This window comes from Diadema setosum, chromosome 16, assembly GCF_964275005.1.
Source record: "Diadema setosum chromosome 16, eeDiaSeto1, whole genome shotgun sequence".
NCBI lineage: Eukaryota > Metazoa > Echinodermata > Echinoidea > Diadematoida > Diadematidae > Diadema > Diadema setosum.
Window position 1 is genome coordinate 11,836,082 of NC_092700.1, and position 27,202 is coordinate 11,863,283.

Sequence of the window (27,202 nt, forward strand, 5' to 3'; positions counted from 1 at the left end):
CACAAAATTTATTACACAACCTATTTCAAGCATAATCACGCTAAAATTAATTGATTTCAGCCACTAAAAATGAAAATAATCATATCTTTTTGAATAATGTGAGAAAACTGTGACAGACTTTGGAGACAAAATCACGTTTTTGAGCTATTTTCGGTCTGACAAGCATGTATAAAAGGTCATGCAGCGTCGTAACGGCAACAATGTCCGATTTTCGCAAAAATGGTGTCATAAGATGTGCGAGACTTGAAAGTAAAAAGTCAGCGAGCGGCGCGGTCAAAAAAAAAAAAAAAAATCGCGCGGCAGAATGGTCGCGGAAAATGTCGGGGGAGGATGGAATAGTGTTGGTGAAGATGAGGATTGGGCTTTTAACTTTTTGCGAGATACCAAGAAACCACTTATGAAATGATACAGAACATGCCATTCTAAGATGAATCCAAAGTTTATTTGATGAAAATCGATTTTTGAATGACTGAGACATCCAAAAACAAAGTAAAACAACGTGATTGTAATAAGAGTTGGGCCCATGACGATCGCTCTGTTTTGGAAATCTCGACCAATTTTCATCAAATAAAATAATGTTGGATTCCTCTTAGAATTACATGCTCTTCCATATTTCATAAGAAGTTTTTCATTATCTCACAAAAAGAAGTTGTTAGAAAAGAGAAGTTTGGTCTGAACCAAAACATATCCCTTTAACAATTTTTTTTTTTTTTTCTGTTTAATCTTACCAAAATAACAGGCCTGCCACAGGTGGATGAGCTGGCAAGAAACATATAAACATGAATAATCATTGCATCATATTAGATGCGATATAGTGAATCAATTTAAAAACCATCATGCATGCCTGTTGGTATACAAATGGCCTTTTTCGGGTTACTCGTGCATGTGCAAAGTGGAACTACAAACTGGCGTATATATTACATGTATATTATCATAATACACACTGTAATCAAAGATCCTATGTACAGTCAAACCTCATTTTAACGAGTTCGGTTAACGAGGAACCGCTTTTACGAGGTGATCGCGTCGGTCCCGCATATTTTTCAAGAACGGATGTCCAAAGCGAGAAGAGATTTTCGGAAGAAAAGAACGCGCCATCTTTAATTCCTTCGGGCGCAAACATCATGCATGAGATGTAAGATTACAGCCGAAATGATTCATGAAATCACAGCATTCCCGCTGGCCACCAACAGGGTAAAACAACGCATGTATTATGTTACTCTATTTGCGCTGGTGTTGAGAAAAACTTAAGAAACGCATTTTATACAATCTGACTTTGTTCATTGTCACACTGTATTTCACACAAAAAAAAATCTTTCAGAATGGTTCAATGCAAGAGGAAGAGATAGGTGTAGAAAGAATCACGAATATGATCCTGCCGAGCAGGTCTACTTCTCAGCGCAACTACTGGAGTATCATGCGAAGAGATTTTCCTCCTATAACTTCTCTGATATTTAGAATGGGGCTCTCATGTCCCCGGACCCGAAGACTACTGATGTTAGGCCACATGATAGCTAGTTACTTCATATTCCTAAAAGTCTCATATTTGTGGTCATCAATTAAAAAAAAAAAAGGCTTCTGATCGGGGTGAAGTGGACCACCCCCTGGCATTAGTGGGACATTGGTTGGGGTGAAGTGGGACAAACATAAGCTAGACAATATTAGCATATCATAATCATATAATAATGTGATGTGTGTGTGTGTGTGTGTGCGCGTGCGTATATAGGCCCTGTGTGTGTGTTTAAGAGTTCCATCACAAAACGTGATATACCCATTATGGTCCATCAGAGACGGTTGCATTAAAAGCATCCAGAATTTAAAGAAAATAATAAGAAAATCTTTGATTCTTTTTTTATCATAACTGTGAATACATGAAGAAGAATATCCTACGAGACAAATGATTCTTTTCATCTTTCTCCTACGGATTGCATCTGCTCTAAAAACAATAACTGCTATACAGGACCTATACATTTTGGAATGATTTGGATAGAGAAATTTTCTGAATTCATACTTACAGTTATTTTTCGCTACTCTCTAGAAGTTTTGTACCGCGGACATTTGTTTTCTTTGTCTTCTCTTTTTTCTTTCTTTTTTATTCGTTGACGTTTATATTTCCCCAATTCATAAATTGTAATTCCTTTCAATTGTAAATATCAAGTAAAAATTAATCTCATATCAGCATCTGTTAATCTACACCCTTCAAACGGTGTTTTTATATAGATTCCCGGCAGATTTCACACGTTGATTGTCTAAATGCTGTAGCTGACAATTTACCCATGCATTTTTTTTTTTTTTTTGTGATGTATAAGGACCTATATGGTTTATTTGTTGAAACGTGGAATATGGAACAATAAAGACAAACAAAGTGGGACAGTGAGTGATGCTGTCCCAGTTCACCCCAACACCCCAAAAATTCAGAATGGTGACTGACATCACAATATAGCTACTCAGTAATTTTTGCAAAACCTTTTAATGCACTTTTTATTGGAACTCATGATATAGCGTACAAATAAGTGCCTGCTAAAGCAGTACGATGCATTCAGAAAGGACTTCACACTGAATGCAAAAAAAAGGCAAATACTCAAAAAAGTGTCAAAAACTTTAAAATTCAACATTAAACTTTCCCGCAGAGTTGTTGCAGAGCAGTAGTACTATATTATGCTTGCACTTTGATGCCAAATGCTAACAGGTGATCAGACTTGAAAGCTGATTAGTTCAAAACTTTTTGAGTTATGAGAAGTGTCCCACTTCTTCTCGCGTCCCAGTTTACCCCACTCTCCCCTAAAGAACTCATTTCAACCCCTAGATTTTTTTTCGTCTTTTTTGTGTCAATTCACAAATAATTCCCCGTTATTCTCTCAATAATAATGATCCATACTTGCAGTACTTGTGTAATCCGTATACAACGCAAAGACTGAATGATGGGTACATTATGACTTCGTGCATGCTTATGTTTTGATCGGGCTGTCAATTTTTAGCCTCTAGTCAAAGCGCTATATTCAAAGTACTGGTACGGTGTAAGCGCTGATTCTGAGGTAAATCAATGAGAACAGTGTCTACATGTACACAGAGCACGCCGATAGTTTTGTCAAAAACGACTTCACTACAGCCTAGATTCATACGTGTTTACACTGTATGAGTGTACGTGGACTACCACCGGTGTGATCATGTTCCTGTTTGTGAGTTTGAAAACGTTTTGCTCAACTTTCTGTTTTGCAAGTAAAATGCACCCTGTCGGTAGTGAGACTCTGCTTCGACCTAGACCTCTTCAAATGATATGAGGAGCTTAGATAAACCAGGCTAGAGGCAAGCAAGCGCAAGACAGGTTCACCTCGTCTGCTAGCCTGACCAGACACTGTGAACAGGGTCTGACATGTGTTAGTGTTTCAACGTTGTAACCGACCGTCACTATTGACGGCAAAATCACATAAAATACCTTTTATTTTGTATGATTTTAAGAGTAATATAATTGCAACACTTACCTACAGCATATTTTCCTGATTGTTGAGTTGAATTCGGCGTTTTGTTGGTATCCAGACCTTATTGTTGAATTTTTCGGAGTATAGATCGTGCGGTGGCATCTTTTCCTTCGAGAGCTTCAAAAAATCAACAAACTACCACGCATGCGCATTCAGAAGTGGTTGCTTTTTACCTACGCCCGTGCGCCCGTGCGTTTCATGTGTTACGTAAAACTTGTAGTAGATCCGCGCGTGCTGCACCGGCAATGATTTGACCTTTTTGAGTCGGGGTCATCCGACTATCTCCGACTACCTACGTTGTAGTATACGAGAGTGAATGCTATTCATATAACACGCAGATGAGGAGTGAAGCAGTAAGGACGTTTACAGACCTGATTTCAGCCATAGATTTCGGTAAGTCTTAGACGTAATTAAACAAAAAATCGCATACCGGTTATTGAATGATGATCATAGATTACGATAGTTCCTTATATTTCAGTTTTCCACGATTAATAAAGATATTCATGAAGGAAACAGTGAACGATATAAGCGCGATAACAACGTCCGCGAAGGAAAAGGGGTGCAGCGCTGTCGCGATTCGCGACAGCGCTGCGTGTAGTTACTCGTCTGCATGCATTTTGTGCAATTGTCAGTGCGGTATGATGTGGGAATCGAAGGTCCGTGGCACCGTATGAGTACTGTACTGTAGCGCGTAGAACTTTACTAGTGTTGTCTATGCGTAGGTAGGCCTACAGTAAAGAGCCACGTAGGAACCCTACTATCAGCTGACTATAGTACTACTTGCCAATAGATAATCAATACATTCAATTTCCATTTGCCTAAGATCTGTACCAATAATATATTATGTATCATGCAGAATCCAAACTTCAGTAAATATACTCTTTACTGTGTACTGTAGCTGTAATTATGCTAGAGCCAAGTACAACATTTGTAGGTTGCTTTATTTTAGTTTAATTTTAGGCTAACAGTAAAACACACACAAAGTTCAATTTCAATACATGACATGTGCAATGTCAGTGCCAGTTAGACAACTAGTAGGCCCTAATAGTAATACAACTTTTTAATGAAAATTTGAGGTACTGCAAGTTACTGGGAAAATCTTTTCCATTTGCAAGATCCTTCCAGAAATTCCAGTTCCATTTAAAGGGACTGTACAGTACTGCTCCTGGTTTAGGTGGGGATTAATGTTTTGAATATTCCTAAGTGAGATAATGAAAAGTCTCTTATGAAATATGAAAGAGCATGTAATTTTAAGAAGGATTCAATGTTTATTTGATGAAAATTGGTTGTCAAATGGCTGAGATATCCAAAAAAAGTGGCAAGTGCTAATAATAAAAGGCGACATGCCACAACTTTCTTAGGATCTCTTTGTTTCACCTTGTTTTTGGATATCTCAGCCATTTCAAAACTAATTTTCATCGAATAAACTTTTGATACCCCTTAGAACTGCATGCCCTTTGACATCTCATAGAGTGGTTTCTGGATATCTCGCAAAACGTTAAAAGCTAAATCCTCACCTCGACCAGAACTGTACACACCATTTAAGCATGAAGCGTAATAACTATACACAGCCCAGTCACTGTATAAATAGCGACAGGGCTGTACCGCCATGACCCACAACACAAAGAGAGCTCAGCAATCGCATTGCAATTGCTTCAAGTTTTGATACTTTAGATCATTTTTTGTCACTTCAAACTCATCTAATGTAAATCTTCATTAATGAGACTTCATATCTATGCTATCAATATTGACAAACACATTTTACAACTTACCGAAAATGATGATTATATGCAGCATGTGCGAACGGTACATCGTCTTTCACGCCAGGCCAATTTGAATCCAAGCGTGTATTGGGAGTTCACGCTATCTGAATGCACTTTTAAAAGGTCACGCTGTCGACCATGCTGCTACCAAAGAGCGCACGCACGCAATAGATGGCTGCACTTCCAGCCACGCACGCGCATGCATAATTTGCTGAGTGTGGTCAATGCGCCATTTTGAATTCTGCAACGATGAACCCCGACGGTCGGGGATTGCGCTAGAAAGTGCCATTTTTTTGTTCAATGGATTATCGTGAGGGCTCTCTATGGACTTATGTACCTTCTGTAATATAAGCATGCACTTTACGTGAGTAACGTACAAATATCTATAAGTAATGTATAAATTGATATAAGTTTTGTAGTTGTGTTGTGGTTCCCCACCTTGATGCGAGGCTTTAACTGTCTGATGCTGTGCTTTGCACAGTGTCTGGTTGGGCTAGAAGCGTAAAGGAAAAACTGAATTATTGTTTGATTTTCTTTTTCTTTCACACAGATTAATAGTTCATAGTATACAGCGACAGTAGAGGTCACCATGTTGGAGTCATACATCTCTCCCTTCCTTCTTGGGTATGTGGACAAGTACATCAAGAATCTGAAACCGGAAGACTTGCAGCTGTCGCTATGGGGAGGGGACCTGGTGCTGAACAATCTGGAGCTCAGGTTGGATGCCTTGGAGCGGGACCTGAACCTTCCTCTTACGTTTGTCAGTGGTATCATTCATGAGCTGCGAATTCACGTCCCCTGGACAAAGATTGGCTCCGAGCCAGTTGAAATCAGCATCAACACCATTGAATGCACCTTGAAGCTCAAGGATGCGGGAATGGACGACGGTGAGAGCGTTAGATCCAAGTCGAGTGTAGGCACCAGCAAGAGCAAAGGGGAATCCAAGCCTAAACCCAAAGAAGCCGTCCAGGATGCGAGCCTCTCTCCCGGCTACGTGACATCTCTTATGAACCGAATGCTACACAATGTCAGGGTGTCCGTCAAGAACCTTATCCTCAAATATGTGGAGGACGATATCGTGCTGTCCATCAACGTGCAGTCCATTGAAACCTTTGCTACGAATAGCAACTGGGAGACAGCTTTCCTGGAGCTATCTCTGCCTGAGCTGGTTCTGCGACGCGTCTGCAACTTCTCTGACATCACTGTCTGTCTGGACAAGCGCAGTGCCAGCGGAAAGATCGAGGTCTACCAGGAGCCAGTCGTCTTTCGCTGTGCAGTGAGCACGCGCGTGCACCTGACATACAACAGCTTGAATGCCAAGCGCGTCGGTATCGTCAAAGTCAGCACGCACTGCGAGGAGCTCGAGATGTCGCTGTCGGACACACAACTTCCCATGTTCCTCAGGGTTCTTGAGCTAGTCCTGGCCCTGTACTATGGGACCATACAACAGTCTGATGATGAGAAGCAGGATCAAGGAGAAGCTAACCAGGAACAGGACCAGATGTCAGGTGGAACGGCACCGGCTCCTACTGATGGTTTGTAGAATGTAGCAAACATTAGGCAGTCTACCACAGTTAATATTTTTCTCCTTTTTTTATTCCTTCATCTTGTTACTGATGTGCTGTGCTACTTTGATGTGCACATTGCAATTGCCAGTTACCTTGTATCTAGCGTTTGGTCAAAATTTGTTGACTGTGGTAATGTTCCCTGGGAATACAGTAAACGTGTAAATCTTGGAAACTGTACACAAGGCCAAGAGTCACAATATAAGGTCAAACTATAAAATGACACAGGTGTTATGGCAGTCATGTGAAATACATTGTATTCTGCTAATTGTCAGCAAGATTGCTGTGTTTGAGTGGTGTAATACGGTGCATATAGTGAGAGATCATGTGCCAGGATGTCAAAATGGGGTAAACATACAAAGTTTGTATACTGGTAGTACACACGTGGGCTACAGTAAGTTGTACATGAATGTGAGGAGAGCCCGGTCAGTTACTGGTAACACTGAATGTTGAGTGTGCAGTTCAACATTTGATGCATCTCACGATTAGTATGTAATTCCATATTTGTACATTGTAATAGAGTTCGAAACTGTAATCTATGGTCTTAATCTTATTGACACACCACAATAAGTATGTAGTGGTGTAAATTCACATTTTGTGTGTGTGTGTGTGTGTGTGATTGTGTGTACAACTCGTATTACTCATCACTGCGTTTGGATTGCAACTCATACTGACATGCATTTATATTCATTCAGAGGGATAGGATTAAAATCAAGTCAACAGTAAGATGAATATTAAGCTACCTCTGCTCCTTCTGAAGCCCCTTTTGGTTTTCTTACCCCTGCAGGGAAAAATTGATTTTTACATGATTCTTTAACCCGTTGAAGATGAGGCCCAAGAATACTTGGGCAGGTGTCTATGGGAAATGCATATTATAGCGAAATCAGTTCATCCTCAAGGGGTTAATGTTATTGTTGCTCCTTGAATAATCCAAACAAACATACCAGCAGATTCTGAGGAAGCACCTGCCAATCTTGACCCGTCCAACGGCTGGATGACCTGGGCGTGGTCCCTGGTACCCGAGATCCTGACGTATGAGGATGAGGAGGAGAACGTGGCACGCCCAGCCAATTTGTACGGGGGCGGGAGACTCCAGAAACGTAGGGACCCGATCCTGTCAGTGGGGTTCTACTGTAACAGAGCTTCACTTGAATTCAAGGTAATCAACTTATACTTGCAGTATTTATTTGAAATACATATACTCTCCTTTGGGCATGGCCTGAACATCAAGCCATGCAGAGCTTTGAAGTGATTGACTCAAGACAGGTAGAGACAAACACTCCAACCATAAAATCTGACTCATTTTTCTGCCAAAACATTTTCTGCTGTGTTCTCATGGACATAAATTGTCATGAATATTGTGCACATTCTCAGTAAGCTAACAGACTTCATTGGTAGTCAGATTTATTAAATATTTTAGTATGTATGTTGTACATACAACTACCATATCTCAATTGATTGCCAAGAATACATCAGTTTTTATCTTGTACATAACACTAAGGGATAAGATTTGGTTATATGGAAGTATTCTTAGTATTAACCCATTGTTTACAAGAGCTGGTTGTACAATATGTCACATCTCTTGTAAATTTTGTTATTATAGAGGTCAGAATATCATCTCATTTAATTTGCATTTATGACTGTGACCAATTCACTTTTCTGGAAAGACAACTTTATCATCTACTTTGATTACAATGAAGCTTTTGTTGGTCTGTTTGCTAGATTGTAGTAGATTCATTCATGTCATCTTTAACATACTGTAGAGAAGATTTTCACCTCAATACCTTTACATTTCCCAACTGACGATAGTCTCCTCACCATTTCCCCATGTAGACAACAAACGCGAGTGGTGAACAGAGTCTGTACACTCGACCCAAGCTGAGCTTCCAGCGCACCTTGCTCCTGGAATTGGGAGGCGTCGCCATCGACGTCTTGATGAAAGGGGAACCGTTCTTTGCAGCGCAGCTGGGAATAAGTCAGGTCAGCCTATCCGGCATTGGATCTTGCCCCTGTGGAGTTGATGATCATGGCTCTGATACAAGAATCCCAGAGGTACAGTAGTTACTGTTAAAGTTAGATTCAAGGGCCTTTTGAAATTTCATAATGATTAATCAAGATAGGGCACAGTGATATTTACACATGTCTTTCGAAAATTCTTTCCAGAAATGTATTAGTTATTTCTAAATCGTCACTTACATTATTAACATAAAATGAACAACAACTAGTTTATGTATTGATTAATTTTTACCAATATTGGAAACTGGAATTGCTCAGTGAACAATATTTTTTATGACAGTAATTTTCTTTTCCAGAAAAATCTGTTAATTGTATTGAACTTGAATTCCTTCCATCGTAAATGCTTTATTGCTTCCCTTTCCTCCACATTAAATTTGTGTCTGTCTTTTCCAGAAAAATATGCAAAAGTTCTTGAGGTCTCTTCATTTACATGGCTTTCTTAATCAAGATTTTTTTTTTCTATTTTAAATGAATGATTAAAGATGAGGTTGAGGGCTGAACTTCCATGCAGATGTAATGCAATAACTTCTCTCTAGTCCAATTCATTAGAAATTTTACATGACTTATCTGATTGGATGATAAAAACAGTACAAATGAGCAAAATATGTCAAAGGATACATATGATGCCTTTGCTGAAACTGAATATGAATCGATGGCACATTGTTATTGCACCTGTGAAATGCAAAGTGTTGCCTTGTAATTATAAAATTCTTGTGTCTCTCTGGCAATGTAGGATCGAGATCGTTACATTACGTGTGGTGATAGGGACTACCGGAACAAGCGGGAAAACTACATGTCCCAGTCGCTGTTTGACGGGAGCAGTCCGGAAAACAACCACCAGAAGACCATCTACATCCTGGATGGGGAACACCATCAGAATGTGTACACTGAGACGGGAGCTGTTGCCAGGTTTGGTGCTCTGTGGATGGACTACCTCTTTACATATGAGAAGCTGAAAGGACCAGATGGTGAGGAGAAAAAAAAAAAAAATAAGTTCCTTGAAGTCGCTCTAACCTCCACTCTGTAGAGGAAGTTAAACACAGTAGCATGGGAAAGGAATGGTTGACATGATCAAATCAATCTTCATTGGCTGCTGACCTAGGTACATTTAAAAACCAAGATTGGCGCAGATCTGCTATGAATAGAATTGCCCGTCAGCGAATATGTTTATTGAAGTGTACGCTCCCCACAACATTCATCTTCAGTCAAGATTCGTTGGCTGTGTCTGTGCTTACAAAGATAGTGCTGTGCACAATTTGTGACGGAGATTCCTGAATATATCTGGGTCTGACAGGCATTTCCATTCCGTGGTATTCCTGTGCTACCAGGTCTTAATGAGACAGTTCTCTGAGTGAGACAGCTACTGTCGGTATAGATATTGTGATGGGAGATCAGTTGCAGTTGTTACAAACTTAAAGGAATCAATGAGAGAGCTCCGACTTTGTGATATCAAATTATATTATAACCCAGCATCAATGTGAGCCACTACAGTACTCCAGTAAGTAGACTACACATTATTAAAAAACTAACAAAGTGAAACCTCTCTCTCTTGCTTTGTGCATGCATGTTTTCAATCTGAGGATTACTGCATTTTCCAAGGTTGAAAGAACACCAATACTGATTATTTAACATCAGCTAGAGAACATTTCATGTTCCAAGTACATTGTAAGTCTACAGTTACCAATGCTTGCAAGTTTGAAGTGATATGTCATTGGATGCAGTTGTTGATTTGACTGTCCAAGTGTATTTGGTATATCATGCCTCATTCATTGCAGGTAACGACAGCTCGAGTCGATCCTCCCATCACAGTGACACTGATCCCATTTTCAATGCCAAGGAAACGTCATGGAAACGGTTCGTCATCGCTCCAGCCTCCATTACGCTGAACAGCTCTCTTGTGCATCGCATTCAGCAAGTAACATACTATGGCGGTAACCATGACTATGAGCCGTACAGCACTCCAAAGCCAGGTTGGTTTGTAGAGTGACCCATTGCCATTCAACTTTACTTTTGTTAGCATTCCATGCATCTTGTCTGTTTGTGTCCAAATGTGGGGAATGGAAGTCCTCGGCTCAATAGACCTCTCTGTGGTTTAGTCAGGTGTGTGCCAAGGTTGTCTGAAATGTTTTGGGGTAGGCAATGGAGTGAGGCAGTGTTTTGCTTTGATGCAGTAATGATTAGGACATTGGAGTTATGTGAGAAACTGTGAGATTCTAAGTATAATGCCTCTATTTGAATTTCTTTGACGGACTGATTTTGAATCAAGAGTTTACTTGTGACAACAATGAATGATAAATGATGTCTGCAGAGCAAGTTTACATAGTTCACTTCCAAGTCTCCAATAGCCAGGGTACCAAATAATATTCTTTGTCATACTTGTTTTTTTGGCATTACTTTGTTGTTGTGTGTTGTGTGCATTTTGCTGTTTTTGTCATTTAACTTTGTGCATTGGTAATTTAACAGATCAGGGGCCCTAGTAATATATGTAGTGATTTTCTTGCCATTACAGAAATAATTGATGAGACCCGGCCTGTCCCAACCCAGGAGCAAGTATCTGGATTGGAGGAGTTTGTTCCACTGAGACACACCCACTTAGCAGTACTAGGGTTAGAGGTCAGAGTACACATCGCCGAGCATGGTCCGTATGACCCTACTAGGACTTCTGAGGTATGCAATTGATTTACCCAATTTGCATTTCTAGTTTGATGACATTTTTAACACGTTTGAGTTGCTGATCTAAAAAATTTTCCCCATAACCTACCCTCTTTTGACAGCACAGAGAGTTGCGAAGACAGTAAAATTTTTCAAGGCAGTAAGATTTTGGAAAGCCATGTATGTGTGTAAACATGGATCACTGTCAAGGATTATGAGAGCTGAGAACTGTGCTTGTTCTTGTTAATCCACTGTTTTTATCTTTTCTCTAATTCATTACTTCTCTGTATAATGTAGATTGCATAATTACCTGTACTGCCAGTTAAACATGCAAGTGTGATTTCTTATCACAAATTACTTTATTCCATGTACCCTGTTGTTCCATCTGATTCTGTAGGAGAGTTTTCCTGTAGTCCCACCTACTGATACCCCTGTTGTAAAAGTCACATGCCAGAGGTCAGACTTTCAAGTGACCGTGCCAATGTATGCCAGAGTCCTGGTGAAAGCAGCAAGCAAGGTCCTGCATCCCAGCAGTGCTCTTATGCACTACTGCTACTCTCACACCAGTCTCAAGGTATTCTATTCTGAAATGTTCTGAATCATTGAATGAATGAAATGCTGTAAACTACCAAAGTGTATCCCAAATTGTGTGCTTTGCAGTAGTTTGAAAACATGCAGGGTCTAATTCTGTTTTTTTTTTTTTTTTTTTTCAAAATCTCTGGAGATGCATTGTCGAGAATATCTTTCTTTATCTGCAAAATTCAATGGGCCGGATGCATAAACGCTAGCAATTGCTTGTGCTAGCCTTTTACTCGAATCCGTATGCATAAAAACAAGCAATTGCTTGCGAGCAGAAGCTTTTGCTAGCAAGCACAAGCAATTGCTTGCTGCCCGCAAGCAATTGCTTAGAGGCCAAGCATTTGCTTAAAAACGTATGCATAAAACATACCTTTTGCTAGTTCTTGCTAGCAATTGCTTACGATTTTCCAAGCTCTGTAAAATGAGCTTGAGCTTTTGCTTAACTGGGACGTTCTCTTTTAAGTAGCATTTTCATATTCATGAAAGAAAAACCACACTTGTGAAGAAGTGGTATAAATCTACAAGAAATTACTCATAAGTAGAGTAAGAAACTTTTTCATTTCAACAACGGGAATGTCCAGTGATTAGCACGCAAAATATGATGAAAAACAGGTAGGACGTCTGACTTCGGTGGAGAGCAAAGAGACCTCTCTCCACGTGCGATCTGGAAGATCCGGGCTACTGTAAGCAGTGGTGGAATCAGCCAGTAATACATGTGTGTGTGTGTAGTTGTGTGTATGCGTCTGTGTGTGCATTTATGAGTGTCATTTCATAGCTCTTCTGCTATGTCAGGAAATGTTTCCGCACACACATGCCCCTTCAAATACATGCAGCCACACTCCTTTGTTCTTGTGTTCGCACAGGCGTGACGTCCCTTTTGTTGAAAACGCAAGCAATGGCTTGTGCGGGACAAGCAAAAGGTATAAGCACAAGTAAAAGGTTATGCATATGGATTTAAGCTATTGCTTGAGCTAGACCTTTTGCTAGACGAGCTTGTGCTTTTGCTTAAAGCAATTGCTTACAAGCAATTGCTTGTTTTATGCATTCGGCCCAATCCCTGTTCCAATTTGAAAGCAGTCGATGATTTAGATATCAAAATGGCCTTTGAAACACCTTGAAAATAGTTACTGTATTGTGCAATTTTTTATTTTTTATTTTTTTTTTGGGGGGGGGGGTTGGAGGGAGGGGGGAATTACAGGATGTTATTACTATGGTATATAAATGCATAGTGAGATATGTTGAATCAAGAAATAATATTTCGAAAAATTTCACTTTAAAGCTTAATTACCCACTATCATGATTGCTTAAATTGATTGGTTTTGGAATTCAGTAATGCTGACAGTGACACCTTTAAAATTCCATTGTATTGTTATTGACTCTTTAGTTTATGAAGATCTTGGTAAGGTTTTCATGTGAGAGAAATATAGAGCACTATCCACATGATACACTTGCAATTTAGCGATATGTGGAGAGTACTCAGTAGTAAAGTCAAGATGCCATGAACTATGTGCGTGTAGGCTGTGTCTCAGTTGTAGTTGCAATTTGAGTCAAAAGATGTACTATGTATACATGCCAACTAAATGGACATCCTCAAACAAGGGTAATTGAAACTTGTTATCAAAGGAAATTCATTGCGGAAAGACATTGTATGCAATATTCTCTTGTCAGAAAGCAAGCCATTCATAGAAGACATTGAATGAGCATGACAGTAGCAACGCTGTGATTGTGACATGCAAGCGAATTTGGCTGGCTCATTCATGATTTGACACAAAGTCTTCTTTTTGCCCCCCCCCCCCCCCAGGTGTTTGGTCTACAGGTTGGTCTGACCACAGACCCTACCCCTACTGGCCCCACACCTCCCTACCATTCCCTGCTCCAGCCCTTCAGCTTTGCCGGTCTCTCCAAGTCTCTATGTATGCAGATGTACTGGTAAGTAGTCTTTTCTTCAAGTTTTAAATCTCACCAACACCTACCATGATGAACCCTTTCTGTTCTAATGAGTGAAATGTTTACAAATTTGACATACTAGTCAATGTACCCGTGGAGTGTCAGAAATCCTCCATGGGGATTCCCCCAGAAATGGTCAAGGTCACTGGGTCAACAGACGTCAAATATCTGTTTTGCGCTACTCCTTGGTCCGATCTTGACCAAACTTGCTGGAAGCATAAGTAGGCGTACACCAAAGAGATTTTGAGGAGAAAAATCTCTGTGGCGTACACCTGGGAATCCCCATATAAGTAGGCCTACATAGCACCCTCTATCGGGTGTCTGATTATATTTCTGGGGGAATTCCCATATAAGGAGGCCTACATAGCACCCTCTATCGAGTGTCTGAAGTTATTTGACCTTGGACCCCAGTGACCTTGACCTTTCCAAGAATAAACCCCTCAACGGCAATTTCGCGGTCAACCTGCATCCACCCACTAAGTTTGATGGAGATCGGACCAAGGACCTTGGAGGAGTAGAGGAACAAACAGACAAACAGACAGACAAACGTTGCTCAAATTATAGTATGATATGTGTATGGATGGGAAATAACAGTGGCACACAGAGGGTTAATGAAAATGAATCCTTTGTGTTCATCATTAGGGTTTTTAATTAGGTATAGAAACTGGCTTTTGGGGTTTACCAAAGTTGCATCTTCTGCACCAAAGTTTCAGAAATAACACACACTGTGCTCTACATGTGTTTGGTATTATAAGAGAGAAAGTGCATGCTATTCAAGGCATCAATGCTAAATGGTTGTTTTGCGGAAAATGGCGTGAATGGCAGAAAAGTTGCAGAAAACCATAGTGACATTGCGGAAAAGGGATATAATTGTAAAGCAATGCTGTACAGTGAATAAATCAAATCAAGTAAATCAAAACAGTTTTGGAAAAAATTGGCATCTCTTTCACAGTACAATGTAAGCATGTATAAATAAATTGCATACATGTCATGTTTTGACAACAAAAACCTTTATACCATAAGTTTTGAAGGCATAGTATCGTCTCGTTTGTTTGTTTGTTTGGTTTTTTTTTTTTTAACTAAAGCAATAGAAAGTCATTTGAAATGTCTTGATCCATGCCTGACACAACCTTCATTTATTTTGTGTGATCGTGTGTCAATTGTATTAGACTACATGGCCATGAACATACATAGTATACATTTATTCAACCATTTAGATCAAACCTAAAGTCTGTTAACCCTCAAATAGATATCCATAACCTGTTATGTTCATATTGTGACCGTCAAATGAACATATATGCTAATCAGTGAAACCTTTAGCTGTGTTTATGCAGAAGCTTCCGCAGTGCAAAGTTTGAAATTTTCGTATAATAATAATGTTGCACGTTTATGTGTGCTTCTGTCTTTTTAATGCTTGTTCTTGACTTGACTGACTATTCACAGGACTGATCCAAGTTTAGTGAAGTCAGAAATGATGCTTGAAGTTCCTGCTGTGCGGCTAGACTTGACCAAGGCTCAACTGCTGCTTCTGTTAGCTGTACACAGAAGCTGGATGGGTAGAAATTGCACAAATGCCTGGCTGCAGGAGACTAGCTTGATGGAGGATGTGTATTCAAACCCAGGTAAGAGAGATCTATGGAAACAGGCCTGCAGAGCAATAGGTGTTAAATGTCCACTTCTACCTCACCTCCTTCCCTAGGACTTTTGTGTTCATTCATTGGCATGAACTGCTCATTTCAATATAATTTGCGACGTCAGAAATTTTAAAACTTTAAATGTTCCTTCTGCTTTGATAAGGAATATGAATGAAATTCTTGATGAAAAAAAATAATAGTTCACCTTTTTCATGAAAGGAAGGCAAACAAATGATGGAGAATATTTCATTTTGTAGTCATCAAGGATGATTATGCTCTTGATCCCTGGCTCTAGGACCTTGTATTCCTCGGTTCCTTCCATTTTTTCTGTTCCTCCAGGACAAGCTGGTGTCTTAGTCTCCTTGTCCAGTCTGGAGATGAGATATGCCACTAATGATGATGTCAAAGCTGTGACAGGTAGCACTGGCCAGTTCCAAGTTGCCCTGAGAACTCCTGGTGAGTAGCCTATGAATTCTGATGCTTTTAGATTATGTGTATATTGCATGAAAACTGTATGCAAGAAATAAATACTGACCCCCCCCCCATAAAAAAAAAGCTTTTATATGATCTGTTCCTTATTTTGCTATGACTAGTTTTCTCATTGCACTTTTGAATTGTGATGTACAGGGTTTTTATTATGCATTCTTGACATGCGGTATTTTTGTTGTTTTCACTGCGTACGTTGTGTACACCAGGTGATGCTGTACCAACTCCAGTATTCCAGGGACCACTGCAAACAGACAAGCTACACCTGACAACCAGTATGACACACCCGCCAACCAACACCAGGGGCATGAGCTCTAGGAGCAGTGATGCGAGTCTTTTAACGTTCACAGTTCAGCTCCCACAGAAAGATAACAAGACAGGTGGGTGCCTAAATACATACAACAGATCTCTTCGACCAGTGCTAGAACGTTGTATGTGCACATAGCATAGTTTTTACGCCATAAATTGAGCAAATCTGATTTTTCATGTATCTTGAATTTCCAACAATTTGCAAGTGGTGAGATTTGCAATTGGGAAGTAAAGTTATAAACAGAGAAATGTATGTGTGCACATCGCTTTCATGTCAAAATCAGAGGTAATATTTTCAAATGTTCAATTCGCAAATAGCTCCTGACTGGTTAAGTTCACGTAAATAAAATCCTCACGAAATATATGATGTATACACTACTTGTACAGTGATCGAAGTGTGCACTCATGGAAATGTTTTGGTAATTGCTTGGTGTGTGATGTGACAATTTAGGTCATCATGAGGTGTTAATGCCTGTGTGTGCTGTTAGAGGGGCTCGTTTGTGTGTAATTGATTAAAACATTGAACTTTATGTAGTCAAACGTGCCTACAATGACCACGTGGGGGAAAACATAAGATGTGGTCTTTACAGACAGGTTTGATGCTGTAGCCAATGTGATAAGGATAGATTCTATCTGTAGTGACTGCTCAAGGGAAACATAAGATGCGGTCATTATTAACAGGTAGTTGTTGTAGACAGGTTTGATGCAGTAATCATTTTTACAAATATTGTCATTGTCCTGTATGAGTATATATATGTACACCATGATACAAAGTATGTATACACCAAAATGAAATGAAGTCATGTGTGTAAGCTAATTGTCTTTCCACTTACCTTAAGTGTAAAAATGTTTGAGGAGAATTTGTTTGATGCAATGTCTATGATGAATAATTGGATAGATTGTTCTTACCATGAAACACATCTATTTCAAATAAAGTCATTCTCATTCTCTTATCACATAATGTATGAGTCACGTGTTTATGCAAGCTGTTTCAAGTGACTATAGTTCCAAGAAAATAATTTTCTCTCTCCCCACTCCCCATCCTTACCTATTCCCATCCAGGTTCTCTAGGATGTGTGTTAGTGAAATTGGAAGGGACGGCATTGTGCCTCGACCCAGCCCTCTACACATGGCTGCTCTACCAGCCAGCCAGGAAGGTGTTGACCAGTCCCCCAAAGAATGCCACTCGTAGCACACAGAGGAACGAACCAACAGGAATCAAGGCGCCATACAAGCGGTCTTCATCTCAAGGCAAGTTCATCAAAAATTATATGCAAGCTAAATCCACGAAGTGGCTATCAGTCTGTCAATTTGTGTGTTATAATTTTTTTTGTATTTTAATACATTTAAAATCAGCTTGAAGTGTTGAACTGAATATAGATGCATGTGTGTACAACCACAGAAAGATGTACTTTGACGTAACTAAGATATGAATAGACATCAAGACACTGTATGTTCAGTTGCCTCTGGTTAATAAAAGAGATTTTGCAATGACCTGATGCACGCAATTGACCTGAATTTACCACATTTATTCTCCAGGGCAAGAAGGGTTCATACCGTATGTCCCCAAAAAAATTTACAACAGTACCCTCCGCAACGATAGCTTTGAAAATAGTAAATCAATCCAAATACAATTTCGGGGTATGAAACTATAACTCATTACCCACATCTTACACACAACCCCATTTGATTTGCTTTAGTGGTCAAAGAGAAAGGAGGAATTTTGTGGAGCATGTCAGAAATCTCTTCCCTCCAAGTTCTATCTAGTGTGTTCACACACTAATTTGCATTTCCAAGACATCCAAGTGCTAAACTTGAAAGAATCAGACTCTTGACATGCTTTACAATAATCCACATTTCCCTATGACCGCTTAACCAAATTGAATGGGGTTTTCTGCTAAATAGAGCTAAAATGTTATATTTTAAGACCCTGAAGTAGCATTTAGACGGTTTAATCATATTGGGTGTAATCAGTGCGAAAAGTGGATTGTAATTTTTTTGGGGGACATACTGTACAGGAGTTTTCTAACCTGTTTATGGCATTGACTCCTTGGAAAAAGATAAAATCCCCAAACTCAGTGCCATTGGTGTCATTTTCACGAAGTTTGTCTGCATCGTTCTGTTTCATTTGGTTCTTTCTTAACGTCTATAGGCTCGGGGATACCTAAGGGACCAAAGAATGGTTCTAGATTCAGCAGGCAAAAGTCTGTGACAGCAACTCCACTGAATGAGGACACTGAAGCCGAGGCAACTGAAGCTAGCAGCCAAGCTTTCCCAGTCATTGACCTCATCACCAGACTCAGAGATCTTGTGTTTCAGGTATGGCAGAAACCTCTCAGCTCTGTTGTATGATAAGATGTCATTATGTGTGGGATTGAAACTGACTTTAAAGGCAACTTAATCTTTAATGTATTCTGATATCCATGAACAATATACATCACAAATACATTGATGACATTTTTTTTTTTTTAAATCCACTTTACAGTTCTTTTTACAACAGTCGGGTTGTTCATAATGCTGAAGAGTTTGAAAAGTGTTCATTTATTTCAATATTACATATGTAGGCTGACAACTCTTCTTTGTCTCAGCAAAGGGATTGACTGAACAGTGACATCTACATTTGTATTTGTGCAACACTGGTGAATATTTTGCCACATTTTGAAAATTAGCTGAAGCAGAACCAAGATCAGTAGACATCACAAACTAATAGAAGACGCGTGTCTGTGTGAAATGTGCTGTAGGGTGTTATTGCCTTCAACAGCACACCCACAGACGCACACATATAAACATAAACAAACACCTTTTCAATACTGAGTACTATTACCTTCTTACGCTCTGAGGATACTTGGGCTGACCTAGAATAACTAAGCGTTTAGGACAGAGAATCATGGTTTGGTTGTAAAGCATGTAATGTGGTGCTTATGAGAAGTGAAGCATTCAGGAGGTGTAAGGAATGATTATTACTAAATCTATTTTTGACATCCCCCACTTATTTTGTAAAACCCAGGGGCAAAAACAAACAAACAAACAAACAATAAAAAACACTGCATTTATTCCAGTTTGTTACTTCTATTCTTTTTTTTTTAAATCTAGGTTGATGTCGAGCCCTGTATCATTGCCTGCCCCACCGAGCACATGGACAGTATTCAGTCACCTACCACTACCATCCCACAATGCATCATTGATTTAGCCAATCCAGGTCAAAGGTCAGATGGCCAGTCCATTTTAGTGGTCTGTGTGCCGTGCCTGTCTGTCCACAGCTCTGGTCACAAAGCGGTCGACCCGGCCAAAGACATTCCTCTCACCAGAATGGATCTCCCACAGGAACTAGGTACCTGTTACAAAGTACTTTGGTGGAGCAAGATATAATGATTAGATTTTAGTTTTTCCCTTGTGTCAAGTCCTGTAGGAGTAAGAATTATCATTGATGCATTGTAAACTTCAGGGGGGCATTTCATGAAGGAACTTGTCGGATAAAATGTCCGACAAGTCAATTGTATCCGACAAGTTCAGAGAAATCAGCCAATCAGACTAAAGAATTTCTCAAAACTTGTCGCATATAATTGACTTGTCAGATATTTTATCCGACAAGTTCCTTCATGAAATGCCCCCCAGACGTTATAATATGTTTCATGCCAGTTCTTATTCTGGAGATATAGGTAGCATATAAAAAAGAAAACATCAAATCATTATATTTGTAAAGCATTTCACCATACTGCAGAAAATGAGGCAGTGAGATGGTGTATAACCCATTCCTTTTGTTCATTTGTTTGTTTCTTAATCTGTTTGTTTGTGTGTGTGTGTGGTTTTTTTTCTGTTTTTTTTTTTTTTTGGGGGGGGGGGGGTACAGATAACGAGGCAAGCCCATGTGATTTTGGGAAGTTACAATTATGCCCCTTGAATTTTTGGTCATTGGAATATCATAAAGATGTATGGTGCTCTTCTTCATCCGGTGCAAAATACTCGTAACAAAGGCACAGTGTTTTCACCGTCCCTTTTAAAAGCAGGATGATATTTGTACAAACATTTGTGTGAGAGAGATTTTCTTGGGGGGGGGGATGATTTCAAAAGAAAAAACAAGATTGTCTTCCAACAGATACTTCTTTTCTTCCTGTTTTATTGATTTGTTTTCTAGAAAAGCACCAAGGTATTATACCAGTGACACAATGTCTTCTACCAAAATATTCAAAGTATCTCAACTGCTGCTCGTAACATTTTGTTTTGATATAAAAGTTTCATTTCCCAACATGTTCTTGTCTTTCAGGTGAAAAGTTTCCATGGACCATCAAGGCAGCCAACCTGTCAATCTTCACCGTCCACTCTGGTCACCACGTCCACTACATGCTAAAGCCCATGGCGGTCTCCACAACTCTGGCCCTGACCGTCGGCCAGCAGCCTCCCTCGGGTGCAGCTGACCACCAGCCCACCCTGGGACTGGGCATCCACACCGACATGCCCTCGGTGGTCATCAAGTGCTCCCGCAGCCAGGTATCCTAGACCATATGCACCCATTCCCAACCCCTCGCCCTGAATATTTTATTACAATAATGTATTCTCTTTTACTCATATGGTTGACATCATCATACCTTTTTTTTTTTTTTGTTCAAGAGTGCAATTTGATCTATCTATTTTTATTTGTGTAGGTCAGACTAAAGTCATTTAGAATCTGCACAATTGTATATTGATATCCAGCTCACTATCTATGTACATTGTATGTATCCATCTATCTGTACATATATCTATCTAACCATATATCCATTTCTATTTATCCATCCATCTACAATATGTCTACCTATTTTCTGTGTTCCTATCTTCTTCTCTTCATGCATATAAACATATATTTGAAATGTAATGTCAAAGCCATATGTATTTATAGCACTTGATCATCTGTAGATTTTCTTGTTTTTGACAGTGTTTAATCAGTGTGATCTATACTCTCCCATTCCTTTGAACTTTTCATTCTTCAGGTCACTCTCCTGTCTGCTCTCCTCCACTCCTTCACATCGAGGCAGACCAAACTTCTCGAAGCCTTCTGGTTGGAGGAGCTGCAAACACCAGCCCACCCTCCCTCGCAGCCCTCCAGCCCCAAGCAGGGCGGGGACTTCGCACTGACCCCACCGTCCCCATCCAAATCCGTGCCCCACCCCCCAGCAGCCAGCAGCCAGGCTTCCTCGGGGCAGCCGGACAGCACCATAGAGGTGGAGAGTGAGTCGGTCCAGAGTGCCACCCTACACTCCAGCCGCCAGGGTGGGGACGGACCGGCGGGCAGGGAGAGAGAGGGGGGCGGGGTCAAGACGTCCGTCTGGGTACAGTGGACGCTGCACAAACTCTCACTGGTCCTGTATGGGAAGAAGCAGAAGACTGGAATGGCTCAGGAAGAACTTGGTAAGGTATCAAAGGGAAAGCAAGATATGATAGTAAGAACTGTGACTGACGAAAATTGGAATCTGGCTATCTGTTTCTTCAGTATTCCATTTGGAAGTTTGACTCTACATGAAAAAGGAGCCTCTTTGACCTCTGTCTTAGGCTGAAAGTTGTCAATCTTTATGTATATGCCACTCAGTAGCCCTGTGTCATGTACTAGATAATCCGTATGAGCCCTTGAAGCTCACAATACTGTAAAAGTGGAAATTTATACCATTTGGAAATTGTCAGTGTAGTGCAATATGAAGCTAGTTGGAACATAAAAACACATGCATTTTATGCTACAGTACATGCTGTACATGTATGTTATATTATTTTGTTCCTTTGATTTCAAGATTGGTGTATAACTGTTATGTTACATCTGTAGTTTTCTATATGTTCGCAGTCATGTAGCATGAGTGAATATGCTGTTGTAATGCGGACCAGTTACATTTTTACCGTAGTATGTGCTGACAAAGCCCTTATCCGCTGTGGCAGCTGTGAGCTTTTTGAAGTGCTCGCTCAATTGTCATGACTGTCTGTGAGATTTAAAACATGAATTCATCTCACCTGGCCAATTCTGCAAAATTAGCAGTCCTTGTGTGAAAATTTCCACTATCACAGTAGATTTATTTCTGCTTTAGCCCTAATGGGATCTCCTACACATGCCCCATATCTTCATCATTTCAGCAAAACCAGTGCACATGATAAATACAAGAACCCCAGCCTGACATCAGAAACGAATGCATAGCAATGCTTTGAATATTGCTTTCTGAAAAGTTATAATCAATCTATCGTTGATGATAAGGAACAAATCATCTGTGATTTTCTGTTGATAGTGAAAGTGTGCGCTGACATGGAGGATCTGGCGACAAGCATCGACATCCAAGACGTGTACTCCAAGGTCACTTGCAAAGTTGGAGTTCTTAATATCTTTCATTTCATCAAGAGGTATGAAGTCACAGATTTTTAGTCATGTTTCATTGTTTTGTTAATGAAATAAGGCTTTGCTCTAGGGCAAATAGAGAGTCTTTGAAACTTGTGAAATTTGTGAAATAGAGCAGGAATAATAATCTACTTTAGTTGAATGTATGAAGCATTTAACCCCTGGAAGCTAGTGTGGTGTTTAATATGAGGCTTGTACCGTATAGGCTGTTATTTTCACTAGGATTTAATTTTTGCAAAATTGGTGAATTGCTGTTGGGCACAACGCATGAAAATATCACCACATGCCAGGACATGTACAACAACAATGGATTTTTTTTAAGTCGATGTACTAAGTACATACGGTTAAGTGGTGGAGTGAATTGATCTGTATGTGAAAATAACAGTTTTAACAATAAAGTGTATTTGTGCTGTAACCAGGTGATACTTTTTCCACAGAAATGAGGCGTGGGACCCTGGTCCATTCCAAGGCATCGTTCTCTCCTGCACAGATACCGTGGCGCAGAACGTGGAGCTGGCCCCGCCCTTCAAGCGTCCCCGCACCAACTCGCAGCCTTCCAACCCATTCTCCCTCCACTCCAGCAAGGCGGCCGAGTCCAAGCAGACCTATGCCTTTCTGTCGCTGACGTGGACCAGGGCTCTGGGGATGTCCATCGCGCAGAAGATGTTCGGGGGCAAATTCGACAAGCAGGGGCACGGGGTGACCCCCAGCGATGAGTACGCCAAGCAGAAGCGCTACGTGAGCGAGGTCATTCTCTCGTCCCGATCGTTTGACCTGATTGCGTGGTGCCCGGTTCTGGCAACGGCTCTGGAAGTCTTCTCTGCATCTCCCTTGGAGAGGAGGAACAAACAAAGGCTGGAGGATGGTTCCAGCGGCAGAACGGCTGTCCACATGGAAACCATTTCAGAACAGAAGGAGACCCTAGCACCGGGTGCAGCGTCGGACGCCATGTCTTGGCGGAGTGTGTCCCAGCGGTCAGCCAGATCCCTGAAGTCTGTCAAGTCCATCAAAGCAGCAGGGTCATCCCGAGTGTCCACCTGGCTGACCAGTGCCTCTCTGCCCCTCCTCTATCTGGACTGCAAGAGGATCAGGACATTCATGCCAGCTGGACCCTCGGCCAGCGTAGAATCCAGACTAGACCAGGACCTCTTCTTGTTCCAGGTCTCCCAAATCTCCCTTGTACCGTATGCCGACAACCCTCTTCAGAGACTGGTGGTCAAACAAGATATCTTCAGGTATTCAGTCACATTTCCTTGACATTGAGACTTTTTGTCCAGGACATTGAACCTTCTTTTCAAAGAGTCTAGCCTCGTATAGTGATCACTAAAATTATTTGTCAGTAAGTTATTATATTGGACTTGGACAATAAAGCACATTATATGATTTATTTATATGAAAATTTATATTTATTTATTTGAAAATGTATTTATATGAAAATTCCTGATGTGTATGATAACCTAAGATGAGCTTTATTTGTGCATACAGGCTCAAGGAAAGCAGAAGCAAAATTTATGGAAGCTACAGGTCTGTAGATCTAGGATTGAGTTTCTATACATTTTGACCATTTTGTCACATTGATGCTGCATAAGAGTTACCGAACACCCCCCCCCCCAAAAAAAAAAAAAAAAAAAAAAAAAAATCATTTGGAAGTCCCTTGCACCAAAGTAAGCCTGGTCCAATTGTTCTCTGTGGCTGTCACAGCTCCAGCATGAAGCACCACCAGTATGTCATGTCAGAGCTCACATTATTTCATTTACAATCTGTGACTTGAAACACTGCTCCATTCTTTCAGCGAGGCTTTTGAAATGTTGATTTGAAGTGTGAATGATAATTATTTCTGTAAGGTGAAGAAGTATTGAAGAAAACATGAATTTAAGTTGATGGAGGTACCATTCTTTACTCCCAAAAATTGGCCAGGAAAGCCGTCCATGCTGGCATCACCCAACACCCTGGGTCGGAGGTTGAGGACAGACAGTACCAACTGGACATTCATGGCATTGGTGTTAGTGTGACCTCATTGGAGCAGGTCATACGTGCCTCAGAGCAGGACAAGGTCAAGGCGAGGTCAGGGGTCACACTGTCCAAGACTCAGAACCCAGCCCTGGAGTGGAACTTGTCGCTGCCAAAGTAAATAGTTCCATCCCATTTGGGTAGTCCTATTCCCTTCTGAAGTATATCAAGTTAAACATGTATTGAAGGTTTTTACATGTAGTGCCTTTCATGTACACTACAAGTGAAACAACTTGACTCACTGACAATGTGCAGCTATGGCTAGTACCACCTCTATGGTATCAAGTAACCAAGCATTTTAAACTGCTTTGCATTGGAGCTTCAAAACATGCATTATGTGTCTTTTGTAAGATTGTTTCAAGTTTGATAGTTTTCATTCTTTAAAGATCATGAGACTAACATTACTTTGGTACTGTAGATGCTTTCATGAGACTGGCCATTGTGTCTCTGCTGGCAGATGTTGTCTTTTAGGACAACTACATGTATATTTCTTGTCATTTTCTCTCAGCCCAAGTGGTTTGTTCACATTATGAAGCATGGTATAAACCACTTCAACCACTTTGCAGTCGGTTAAGTGTTTTGGGGAAGGCTTTAGAAGAATTTAGACTTGAAACATGTTGCTCAACAATGTTTTGTTGTACATTTAATGTACCCATTTCCATGACAACCCCACAGACAAGACCCAGAAGAGGTGCAGCTGACCCCGGTGGTCCAGGAGTTTGACCTCCGACTGGTTATGGCACCAGCCATTGTCATGGAGAAACAGAGGCCAGACAGGAACAAACAGATGGTAGGAATATCTTCTGCTCATATTTCTCTCCAGGATGAATTAATGTAAAATACATGCATATACTTTGTTTATTTGAATACATATCTTATTGGGATAATTTGTGTCAATCAATCAATCAATTGGTAATCAATCAATTGGTCAATCAATCAATCAATTGATGAATCGATAAATCTCTAAAATTGTCAGTCAGTCAATCAATCAATCAATTCTATTCTGTTGTCCACTTATGAAAATGTCTTATTGTTTTGCATGCATGCATATTACATGGCTATATACACTTACAAAATTGTACATATATAGAATGCTACATACATAGAATCGCTGCATAGAAATATACAGCAATATAACATCAATATTGCTGTATATTTCTAGTATGTCTACCATATCCATGTACATGTATGTATGTTTATGCTTATGTATGTATGCATATATGTATATGTCTTTGTTGACCCGCAAGAATGATATTTATCATATTCGCACCTATCTGTGTAGCAAGTACAGGATTTCTCTTTGTGTATACCCAGGTTGTGATCTGTGGTCACTCTGTAGAGTTCCATGTGACCACCGACATGACGTTCTACCTGGCCACCGAACAGCTGCACCTGGCACAGAGGGTCCTGGATTCAAACCTGCTCAGCCTGATCCCTGACAAGCCCTCCCCCGCTGACCCGGCCCATCACAACAGCGCCTCCAGCTCGACGAAATCCACCCTCTTGGAGGACAGTGGGTTAGGGAGTGAGGGTTACCTCCAGTCTCCTGTGGTAGAAAAGATGGAACTACCACACCAGACTGCCACAAGCCCCCCGTCCTCCCTCAGACCTGCCAAGCTGGTTGCCGCGGAAACGGGAAGCAAGCAGTCTAAGAACAAGTCGAGACTGAAAGGAGTCACACCCTGTGACTTCCTCATCACAGGGAGGAAACTGACTCTCTTCCTGTACTCCAGGGATATCCCGGGTGGGACACCTGACAGTGGTGAGTCTCTAGAACTGGTAGAATGGACCTTGATTGAGATGTCAAGATGAGATTAATGTAATGAAATGAAATGAAAATGAACAACTGCAACCTGAAAATTAGATTCATTTCGTATGCTGATATATTGAAGAAGTAGATAATTCAGACCTTTCCTCAGAATGATAAAACTGGAAACTTCTTTCTGATGGAGGGGGAGGGGCACAATACTGTAGATTTCCATTGAATTTATTGGGACCGTAGATGTTGTTGTTGTTGTTTTGGTCTTAATGGCGTGTAGAAAAATTCTGACCATTATTCTCAGTTCAATAGGTTAGCATATTCTTGAGTGACATAAGGTTACTTTTTCATTGCTTTTTAAAAATCTCTTTGGCGTATTACCCTAGGATCTCATACATGGTGTTTGGAGACATTATTTTTCAACCGTGCAAATTTTGTGACCGTCACAAAAGGGATATATGACATTTAAAAGTAAATGAATCGGTATTTCACTCTTGAAGAGAGAATAGACATATTACATGGAGCTGATGGCTTTTTTCGCAGCATGAAATATTTGCTAGTTGCCTCTAACATTCATTGCGTATAGTGTAGACAAGAACTTTCATGTGCATTTTAATTTCGCAAATCTTGGCTCTCGCGAAATTCGGGAAATGA

The 27,202-nt window shown here is 40.4% G+C and overlaps 1 protein-coding gene across 1 annotated transcript in view; it reads left to right on the forward strand.

Moving 5' to 3' along the window:
- Positions 1-5,831: 5,831 nt before the first annotated feature.
- The window catches only part of LOC140239563 (intermembrane lipid transfer protein VPS13B-like), a 63,237-nt gene continuing 41,866 nt past the window's right edge, over positions 5,832-27,202 (forward strand). Inside the window, exons 1-21 of the mRNA XM_072319395.1 lie at positions 5,832-6,777; positions 7,758-7,966; positions 8,641-8,859; positions 9,557-9,791; positions 10,599-10,793; positions 11,333-11,490; positions 11,873-12,049; positions 13,856-13,983; positions 15,445-15,623; positions 15,975-16,091; positions 16,331-16,501; positions 17,493-17,681; positions 18,583-18,749; positions 19,524-19,761; positions 20,695-20,918; positions 21,398-21,815; positions 22,673-22,784; positions 23,217-24,014; positions 24,697-24,906; positions 25,465-25,579; positions 26,104-26,551. Of these exons, the coding sequence (XP_072175496.1) occupies positions 5,832-6,777; positions 7,758-7,966; positions 8,641-8,859; positions 9,557-9,791; positions 10,599-10,793; positions 11,333-11,490; positions 11,873-12,049; positions 13,856-13,983; positions 15,445-15,623; positions 15,975-16,091; positions 16,331-16,501; positions 17,493-17,681; positions 18,583-18,749; positions 19,524-19,761; positions 20,695-20,918; positions 21,398-21,815; positions 22,673-22,784; positions 23,217-24,014; positions 24,697-24,906; positions 25,465-25,579; positions 26,104-26,551 (5,653 nt within the window). The remainder of the gene's footprint in view (positions 6,778-7,757; positions 7,967-8,640; positions 8,860-9,556; positions 9,792-10,598; positions 10,794-11,332; positions 11,491-11,872; positions 12,050-13,855; positions 13,984-15,444; positions 15,624-15,974; positions 16,092-16,330; positions 16,502-17,492; positions 17,682-18,582; positions 18,750-19,523; positions 19,762-20,694; positions 20,919-21,397; positions 21,816-22,672; positions 22,785-23,216; positions 24,015-24,696; positions 24,907-25,464; positions 25,580-26,103; positions 26,552-27,202) is intronic.